This window comes from Podarcis liolepis (assembly GCF_965112155.1).
Source record: "Podarcis liolepis genome assembly, chromosome: 12".
NCBI classification, from domain to species: Eukaryota; Metazoa; Chordata; class Lepidosauria; order Squamata; family Lacertidae; genus Podarcis; species Podarcis liolepis.
This window is the reverse complement of record NC_139563.1, coordinates 31,360,619-31,371,237: the sequence shown is the minus strand read 5'-3', so window position 1 is coordinate 31,371,237 and position 10,619 is coordinate 31,360,619. Positions and strand designations below refer to the sequence as shown.

General features: G+C 42.6%; 1 protein-coding gene across 1 annotated transcript; it reads right to left on the bottom strand.

The window, feature by feature from the left end:
* Positions 1 to 7,864: 7,864 nt before the first annotated feature.
* ARL4A (ARF like GTPase 4A) lies at positions 7,865 to 10,330 on the bottom strand (the record flags this gene model as incomplete). Its single annotated transcript, XM_083468599.1, has 1 exon — positions 7,865 to 10,330. The coding sequence occupies one exon, from the start codon at positions 10,328 to 10,330 to the stop codon at positions 9,728 to 9,730; it is 603 nt and encodes a 200-aa protein (XP_083324725.1). The 3' UTR covers positions 7,865 to 9,727.
* Positions 10,331 to 10,619: the final 289 nt, after the last annotated feature.

Genomic DNA, 10,619 nt, shown 5'->3' with positions numbered 1-10,619 from the left:
CATTGCAGGTGCAAACAGTGAATACACAGATATTTCACATAGAAACATGATGCTTCATGGCTGTACATGCATAACGGAACAGGTAATGTGATTACCAGACAATTCTAAAAAAAACCCCAGAGGAATCAGCATTTTTTATTGATTACCAGCAGAACTCAAAATGTGAAGCCTGTATTGTTGCAGCAGCCATCAGGACTCGGGGACAATGGGAGTCAAGGTGTTTGTGGGGCTGACTGCTGAGCTAAACAGATTTTGTACCTTCAACATATTTGGAGAGAAGCCTCAGATTGGGAAGGGTTCCAAAAGCAGGAGGTAAGCATGTACACCCACACTTGTAGAATGCAAAATGCATTTACAAAGAAGAAGAGCGCTCTTAAGCACTCCTGTTTTTCCTTGCCGCTAACCACAACTAGTCTTTTCCATGGCAGTAGATTTGCTTTCGAGACAAGTTGGAATAACCCCTTTGAGGGCAGAGGAAGTACAATATATTAAGATGTTAAAAGAGTCAACGTGATCTACCAAATAGGACTTTTCTCTAAGGCCCGTTTAAATCTTAGTTCCACTGTAGTGTACATGGGCCCCTGGGCAAGTCTCTCTCTCAACCTTATTTGCTCACCTCTAAACAACAACAATTTGCCTACCATTGTAAAGATAAATAAGTTTGAGGACAGATGTTTCCCTACAGGAGAGACAGGGAAGATGTGGCCCTTCAGATGCTGGACTCCCATGCAATGCTGACTTAGGGCCAATGGGACCTGAATCCAACAACATTTAAAGGGCTGCAACTTCCTCGCTCCTGTCTTGTAGGACCTTCTGGGCAGGATTGCATCCTTTCTGCGTTGTGTACACTATTTACTACAGTGCTGGAATAAACACTGGACACTGCTTTCAGGAATACAATAATGCCGCAGCATTCTCTCCCCCCCCCCCCCAAAGCACGGTTACTTTAGTACAAAGGTAACAATGTCAGGACTACTAGTGGTATGACGTTTTAATTCAGAAAGCAAGGGTACATTATTCCCTAACACAAAGTTCATGCAGCAGAAGCAAGTGTATTTAGATGGATTATCTGCCCCAGTTCCTGTTCTTATTATGGGAAAGCAATCAGTTCTTCGTGAGAATCCAGCACCACGCTGAGCCACCCTGGGGCTTCTGATGGTCCGGCCTTTCACTTTGCATTATCATCTGGTAGCAGCTACATCCTGTGCCACAGCTCCATTACAAAGCAACAAAGTCAGAATGGAAGATCTATGAAACCTCATGTCGGGGGGGGGGGGGGTATTTCAACACTCTGCTAGACCTGGATTAAAGGCACCTCTTTTAAATTGCACCTTTTGATTTTATTTTTCTTCTTACGGGCATGCTGCTATAAGGAAAACTAGCTGTTTTAAGAATTCAGGTTCACCTAGCTGTGATCTACTTCTTGAATATGGAGTTCATTCATAATTCTCTGTTGCTTATCACAACCCAGCTTTCCTCCATTCATTCAAAAATTTCACTGAATGTATCCCCCTGTCAGTCAAGGGTGGCTTTTCCATTTTGCCAGACACAGGAGGAGGTAGAAGCAGTTTTCTACCTGACAGCAGCATATGCATGGAGGACATAATGTAGGCATACATTTAGTACACGAATCCTCTAAATTCAGTGCGTGCCCAACACATTTTGCTGCCTGAGGCAAAGGACAAGTGCCAAACCACACCACTGTATATATTGAAGGCAACTGGACTGGTACTTTAATTTTAGTTCAGCTCCAGGGGCGAGACGGCTTCCTACACCACACCTGAGGACAACAGACTCAACTTAAGGACTGCAGGGCAAGCTATGTAGCACACACAGCTCTCTTCTTCAAAACCTCATCTCTGCTGGCCACCCCACAACTGCCGTCTGACATCGCTGCTGGATGGCCACACAGTACTGACAGAAGCTAACAGGGAGGAATTTCCTATGTGTTTTAGGGGAGCCCTAATTGCACAGCTTGTGAACTTTCCCCAAAGTGGCTCCTCAGCCACATGCAGATAGCGGTGGCCCCTCCAGGGCTCTATATGGCAGCGTACACACCATATATTTAAAGCACATCCCACCCCACAATAATCCTGGAAAGTAGTTCGTAAAGGGTGCTGAGAATTGTAGCTCTTTGAGGACTACAGTTCTCCAGATTCTTTGGGGGAAAGAAATGTGCTTTCAATGTATGGCATATACACAACCTGTCTTCATTTCTTGACACATGCCTACAACAGGAAAGCAGGGATAGGATGGTGTGTCATGTAGAGCAGCCTGGGACATAATATACAACAAGCACTGCACTCAGCTTTGTGAGTCACACACAATTGCCTTAGGCATGGCCTTGGAGATTCATGAATCTTTTACCTTATATATTCCACCTTTCTTCCATCATGAGTTGTATGTGTATTATGATTCCCAGGAGGTCTCCCATCCAGGCACTGACCAGAATCGGACCTTCTTAGCTTCAGTGAGAGAGTGATCTCATCTGCCTTCAGACCATATATCTAGGAAAGTGGTGCTGGAAGGAGCTAAATACCTCCTGCAGTATGCAATCCTAACGCAACTTGGGAGTCCCCTTGAACTGTTACCAGTCTCTGAATGAACAAACGATGGGTAAGTCAATCAGAGGCCTCCAAGATCCCGCATTCCTTAGCGGCAAGTGGAGGGTTGACTGTGCTAAAATGCAAGTGGCACAAAGCAGATCTATGCTACATCTTACAGATGACAGAAATGGGGAGAGAAAGGGAAGAAAATGTCTCCTGAATTTCCAGTGTGGTGTTTAAGTGCCAGGCTGGGGGGCTGCAATGGTGGGGTTGGGGGAGAGATTAAGGTTGCCACCTTTTCGGCTGGTTTTGCCCCTGTGCTTTTTAACAGTAGTTACATTCACAAAATAATCAAATATAACCTTCCCCCTATCACTTTATCTTTGTGCCAGAAAACCATCGTGCAACTTCTGTTCCTTGCCTGATGTAGCTGAATCAGGCACATCTGTTCTGCATGAAAGCATTTCTAGGAGGAAAAGGGAGGAGAACCGGACAAGTCATGAGTGCTGTTACCATTGATAGAGCTTGGGTCGGGGCTAGATAAAGGAAGTAAGGCCCAGCCTTTTTAGAGAAATAGCCTATCATTCTAATGCACACTCTGCAGATGAGTGGGAGCTCCCTGCCTTTCCAGAAATCGCTGCTTCATGCAGAAGATGCTCTTATTAATAATGCAGAAGTGGTATTTGGCATATATATATCAGTAGCCCATTTCATATGCACTCTAAGCACAACTTGCATTTCCAAGACTACACAGAGAAACAATTGCCAGATACCTTCGTGCAATGATCAAAGAAAGATATTTTTCCCCCAATGAAAAAGAAAATGGCTCAACAGAGCAGGATGCGTTTTCTGGACATTTTCAGCGTTTTGTCTACCACATTAAAGCACGAGATCTGTCATGCTTGAGGTCTGCCAGAAACTACAAGCATTTAACATTGGGTCGCATCATGAGATGGGTGTTAAAAATGCCAGCAGAGCATTTTAAGCAGAGCTCCCTAAGGCTGCTAACACAACGAAGCTCATCTGATCTTAGCAACAGTGGGATATTTTTAGAAATTGTCCCTATTGTACACAAGCTGAAAATACTCCACCTTTCCATTGCTTCTCAGATAAGCCAGCTTTGCATCGGGACTTTCTCTGGCAAACATGAATAGAACACCAACACTGCAAAATGTCCCCCACCCCCCACCCCCGCCCCGTAATAAGCTTCTGAAATAGCCTCATGCCAAAGCTAATTTTGCCATCAAGACCCTGATAATTCTGGCAAGTACTGTAAATACATTGTTTTAAGTTACTTATGGTATGGGGGGGTGGGGAGAAAGACTGTTCTACAAAACTCAGGTTTATAAGAGATGGAAAAACAAAGACCAAGGCTTGATAGGGAATTGGACAAATGAGTTATAGCAGGCCCCCCAGCTACTCCAAACAGCTGCAAAACCTTAGCATTAAACAGGAAACTGAACTAATTTTCAATTTGTTGACCAAATGAAGGTGCTAGATAGCTTAATGCCCAAACCCACTTAGGAATCCCCAATCACTAAAATCCTGACTGCCAAGTTTCCCATTTCCCCCTACTGTTCCCAAAACTTCCAGACCCCATGTCTATTTCCTGCTTCCTCTGCACTGCCACAATATTCTCATTTGAAAAGAAACAAAACTATTGCCACTTTCTTTCTTCTTTCCCAATCTGCTTACAGGGCAAAAACTCTTTGATGACTTTGCCCCTAAGCAAAATATAAGAATGCCCAAAACCTGCACAGGCCCCATTAACTCTCTTAAGTGTGTAGCAGGATAGACTGCTCCTTAAATACTACTGTGGTTTCAAACAGTCTCCTCCCTCCTACCAAGAGAAGAATTGTTCTATACACCTCCTGTCCATCCCAAAGCTGAAATCATCCTATATCCAATAGTGTGTTAATAGTGAACTAATTCTCTGGGTGTTGATCCTTACAAAACCAAAATAGCACCATCCATTCGCAAGAAGGAAGATTATCAGGTGAGAAACCCTCTCGCCCTGCCCATGTAAACACTAGGGGGGGAAACCTACTTGGGGGCTCAAAGACACCTTAATTAGGACTGAGCATGCTCAGTGGCACACAAAGGGATGCGGAATGAAGTATTCCGAAAAGGAGATACAGCAGACTGACTGGCACCAGGGGCATATTGGACCACTCTACACTGCTTTATTTTGTTGTAGGTCCCACTTCTTCAGTGTTTACTCCATACAGCCATTGTTGGAAGCTGCCCAGAGTGGCTGGTGGGGTATAAGAAAATTAATCATCATCATCATCATCATCTGAATTTATTCAGCCTGTAAACACCTTTGAAATGCACCCTATATTAAAAAAAACAAACTGGTGCTCTAACAGGTACCGGTAGTTGCTAGAGAACAAACAATGGAAGAGCCAATCATGCCGTTCAGTAAAGAGTAACAACAAAAAGAGATGTGATTTTGTCAGCAGCATGGGTCAGCTCTGAAGTCTAAACTCAGTTGCCAAGAAAGGAGGTTGTGAATACTGTATGTGCAAAATAATATTAAGTAAGGCTGAGAAAGGAACCTACCTATATTATGGAAGTCCATAATTATGGAAGTACTTCCAGGTGCATCTGGAACCTACATTTGCACCATTTCTGTAGAAGCAGAAGTTTAAAATAAATTCCTGTAAACTGGAAGATGTGGGAAAAATCTAGCAAATTCATTAGGGATTATATAGATTGAAACACTGCAATAAACTTTTAAGAGGCTGAAAAATATGTCTGCATTAGAGTACCTGTAAGCCACTTATTCAAACCAAAACAGATTGAAATAAAGTACCTGTGAGCAAGTTAAGCTTTTCTAAATGCTCAATTATACTCATTGGGTAGGATCCAGACTAAGTTAGTTGCACTTAGATCCCATTACTTTTCACATAACCTATGTTAAAAGTACAGTTGTACCTCGGGTTACAGACGCTTCAGGTTACAGACTCTGCTAACCCATAAACAGTACCTTGGGTTAAGAAGTTTGCTTCAGGATGAGAACACAAATCGTGCTCCAGCGGCGCAGTGGCAGCGGGAGGCCCCATTAGCTAAAGTGGTACCTCAGGTTGAGAACAGTTTCAGGTTAAGAACGGACCTCCAGAACGAATTAAGTTCTTAACCAGAGGTATCACTATAATGGGGTTGAAGTGCAACTAACTTAACCTGGATCCAACCCATTGTACCTATCTTGGCCACACGTTTATATTCAGCATGATATGGTGCTTATATACAAAACCTTTCTATCTATTGCTTATCAACATAGATAGCATCTCTTTCAAAATATTCAGATAGGGAGAAACAGCCAAGCATAATTTTAATGAATCACTGCAACACAAACAATGGATTTCCCCATAGAAGAGCTGTAAACAACCATTTCCCATCCTGCTCTCCCTGCTGCATTTGTGTATCTGTTACAGCCTGGCTGAATTCCCCAGTTCTACATGGTTAGATCTCAGAAGAACTAGTAAAACTTTCCTTCAGATTAAGATACTTTCAAATGTCTGGAAACATTCATTCTGCAGTGAATGTCATCCAACTTCATTGCCACACACACACACACACACACACACGTAACTAGTTATTGCTACTGAGGCATAACACATACTACAGATGTGTGGCTGGTTAGAAACCACATGTAATATTGCCTTGGCTTCAATCATGGATGGAATAATTACAGTTGCACTACCAAAACATGTGTGTCTTGGTGCATCATATCACAAGAACTTCTTTCAATATCATACTAAGCTTTACTAAAATGTTCCATAAATTAGCCTTTAGAAGCACAACAGAATTTCATTTAGTGATTTATGGATGTGTGGCTGCCCTGTTTTCTTGCAAAACTGGGTGAACCATGGAGTACCATGGATAATATACTGGCTTGTGCTAACAAAAAGAAAATTGGCTGCTTCCCCCCTCCCCCTTAAATCTGTGGCTGAAGTGTAGTTACTGAATGTCCAAAGAACCAACCTTATCTACAGAGTGAATCCTATTAATCTACATCAAAGTCTTGCACAGGAAGAGGGACAAAAAAAATAGGAAAATGTTTTTTCCCACCCACTAAGTATTTCTCTCAACAGGTATTTCCTCCTTTTCCTGTCCATTTTAGTGGAAAGTTTCACCTAGTCTGAAAGAATCCCTAGCTTTAACCCAGAATTGTTAGTTTCCAGTAAATCTATATTTTGCTTCTAGTAAGTACACCCCTTTCAAGCAGGAGTAAGGAGAAAATGAACCATGTTCAGCAAACCCAGAAAGGGGCCGGGGACTTTCTTCTCTGGCAGACACACAAGAAACACCACATTCAATGGCCACAGAATGCTGAATGTCTGGCTTGGGCAAACTGGATCTTTCCCAGCAGCAGAATATTCTTCCTGGTGCTGCCACACCAGGAAGGTGTAAGGTGGGGAGACTAAAAAACACTTTACTGCAAATTCTCACAGCAGTAGTTTTAAGAGGACACACCTTTACAAAAATATTGAAAAGGAGTACTCAGCAGACAGCTGGCTCCATCTAGATCAGCTAAATTGACTATTCAGTCTCCAAACAGCACAGCAAAATCGCACTGCTTTAATAAGGCATCACCTTATGTTTGACAATTTGTTTTTATAAAGTATACTACACATATTGGAAAACCACCAAGACTTCTAAAATGCTTAAAGTCTGAAGTACACAAATGTAAGCAATGGTAGTATGACCCTGTCGGTCACCTACTGAAGTCCACAGGATCAAAGTAGAGGAATTCTTGGCAGCTGCAGGTATTTTTACCTCTCACATGCATATGGGACACAGCACTATAGGTGCATGCAAGAACTGTTTGTGTAGCCTAAGAGTCTTATGCGAAATTCATCTGCATTGGGATTCTGTGGTGTTCAGTGGCTTAATTCAGACAGTCAGGGTCCTGCTACTTTTGCTTAAACTCCTGTTTGGCATAGGTTATTTATAATTACTGAAAGGATACTTTAAAACTATGTAGCTAGGGGAGATAAAACCCATACATACTCTTCTGGAAATGTATTTGCTATCAATGAAGAAGGGGAACACCATGGCTAGCCCCTTATACTTCATATTCAGTTGTGTACATAGGGCCTCAGAGTTCAAGAGCAGTTATGAAGAATGCTGAACTGTGACAAAGCAACAAAGAATGTCACACCTTTTTTAAAAGCAGTTGAACTTTTCCACAATTTAATGAGAAAAACCTATTTTATACCACAGTATCAGGCACTGTAATAAAAAAAAGAATTTTAAACCACAAATGACTGTATCAATAAGATTTCTGTTGTAAACATAGAACGTAATGCAAATTGCCATTAAATCTTTAATAAGATACCTGCGATTTTTAACATTGTCACATATACAAATCTCACATGAATAAAGGGTTCAGTTTCATGCAGACAGTTCTGATAAAAAGTATGATCCGCACAGTAAAATGTTGTCAACTTCTGTTGCCAATGACTCATTTGGAGTTGGGTTTATTGAGGTTTAAGAAGTTATCCACATTTCTATAAATATAGACATTAAGTGACTTTTCAATGTCACTAGTGCAGGTACATATAACCAACGTACAAAAGCTCCATTGGAAGCTACTTCAATTCTTTCAAAAAGGACCAGGATTTCATTATTTTTTTAATTAAAAAAAAGCTGTCACTTTCAGTATTGGAAAACACTAAAGTGCATTTTTGGTTACCTTCTAAGCAGTATCTGGCTATAAAATTTGATTTTATACAAGTATCAATAAGTTATGTTTCCTGACATTCAGATAGCCTCCCTATTTTCCAACTAATCCTCCCTATGATCTGACTAGTAGGCAAGAGAACATGCTAACTGTGTTGTGCCAAGTGGAAGTCTTGTTGCCCCTTGAGCTGTTCTCTTACCATGGAATTATTCTTATGTTTCACAGCACCAGTAGAGTAATACAGGATTCACGTTAGCCCTTTAACCTGCTACCCAAGTTGCCCATTTATTTATTTTTTAAAAAACTGTACCAGTAAGAAACTAATTTCTTTCCATCATATGCTGTCCCACCTACTTAACACTGTTTGCATGACTGTAAACAAGGAAAGCTTAAAGCATAATTTGAGCAGACACAGGTCATCTTTAAACTCTTGTTTTTCCACAGTGTCAAAATGTTTCAAGTGTATAAAGCTTCAATACATTCCTAAGAGTACTGCAAGGGTAATAAAATAACCTGGCAGCACATTTTAACAGCACTGGGCACGTGGGACATGTAGTTTTGTTGAATTTAGCTTAATTTACAATTCATTATGATCAAATTTTATTGCCATCAATTTCATTTAAAGGTAATATTGCACTATAAAAATCCAGAAACCCAAGTCCCTTATGGTCATAGTTTACTTTTGTCTCATTGTTCAGTGTTTGTTGCGAGCAAACATTTTAGAACATGTCTCCATAGGACAAATAAGTATGGTCCAAACCTGATTAGCACTGCTTAACGATGCACAGCTATTTCTAAAGAACCCCTACACACCAAGACATGCTACATTATCAGGAAACTCATCCATGCTCTTATATATTCCATACTTTTTCCCTCTATCAAGCTTCAGATAACATGAATACCACAGTAGTGGTAGTTCAAATCATCCAAGCCACAAGTGTTATTTTAAGAGAATAGATCTAAAAGCATACCATACTGCCAAACTTTCATTAAAAACCCTCCACATTCACAGCCTCCTTAAATAATGGTATACTAGCTCCATATATGTTAAAGGATACTATTTTAAAGCTGCATATCTTCATCTAAACACTCCACATACAAGCAGTAGTTGAAAAAACACTGAATGCCTTGAACGCAGTTTTCTTGCAAAGGCACTCTCAAACATAGTATTACACCACCAAGCAGAACACTCTTCATTGTTTTATTTGGCTATTTAAGATATCCAGGTCACATTTACCCACCCATCTGTTTCCTGATCATTTTGTACTATGCAACAAGGGAGCTGTTTCTGTTTTGCTTTCTTTATATAAAAAAAGTAGTTGTAGTGCCAATAACTTGTGGGGAAACCAGGTAAAAGGGTCTGCGTCTGCAAAGCTTCCCACCAGGCTGAGTGTTTTATTAGGCTGTACAGGATCCAAACAAGCAGGCCAGGTGCTAGGAACTGTTTTAGTCCAATGCCAAGAAGGAATTACCCCTCATGCCTACAAGCAGCTCATCTCTTCTTTTTTTGCTGCCTCAGCATTTTCCTTCGCTTAATTATCATATCGTGCAGTTTCTCGAGTCCTTCTTTCAGCCCATCTCCTATGATAGCACAGGTAGGCTGCAGGTGCCACGGCGTGGAAGCGCTAAGCTCGCCTGTGGCCAACATCTTTTCCATCTCCGAGAGCGACAGCGAGTGTCTCAAGTCCTGCTTGTTGGCCACTATGAGCACGGGCACCCCTTGGTTCTCCGAGATCCGCGTGATTTTGTGCAGTTCCGTTTTGGCTTCTTCCATCCTTTCCACATCCACAGAATCCACCACGAAGACGATGCCGTCCGTGCAGCGGGTGTAGGACTTCCAAAGGGGCCGCAGCTTCTCCTGGCCTCCGACGTCCCAGAAGTGGAAAGTGACCGTCTTGTTGTTGCCCAGCGTCACCTTGATCTTCTCGGTGTTGAAACCTTTGGTGGGGACGGTGTTGACGAACTCGTTAAACTGCAGCCGGTAGAGGACCGTGGTCTTGCCGGCGCAGTCCAGCCCCAGGATCACGATGTGGAAGCACTGGAAGGAAGGAAGGCTCGACAGGATCGACGTCTGCTCCGACAACCCATTCCCCATCGCAGGGGAGGGGCCCGGGGCGAGCTGGGGGCACCAGTCGCCCGCCGCCGCCTCAAGCCGCCCGCTGCTGGTCTCAGGCTCCTAGTCACGATCCTTCCCTGCCAAGGAAAGAAGCGCAGGGTCAGACCCTGAGGACGATCGCGGGGCCGGGGCGGGGAAAGGACGACGAAGAAAGCCCGTGGCGGGCGCAGGAAAACCCTGTCGAGAGGCGCCCACCACCCCCTAGGCGCAGCTTTCCCTCCGCCGCTAACAGTAGCTCCAACAAGTCTCCCAGTGACGCTGCAGCAAA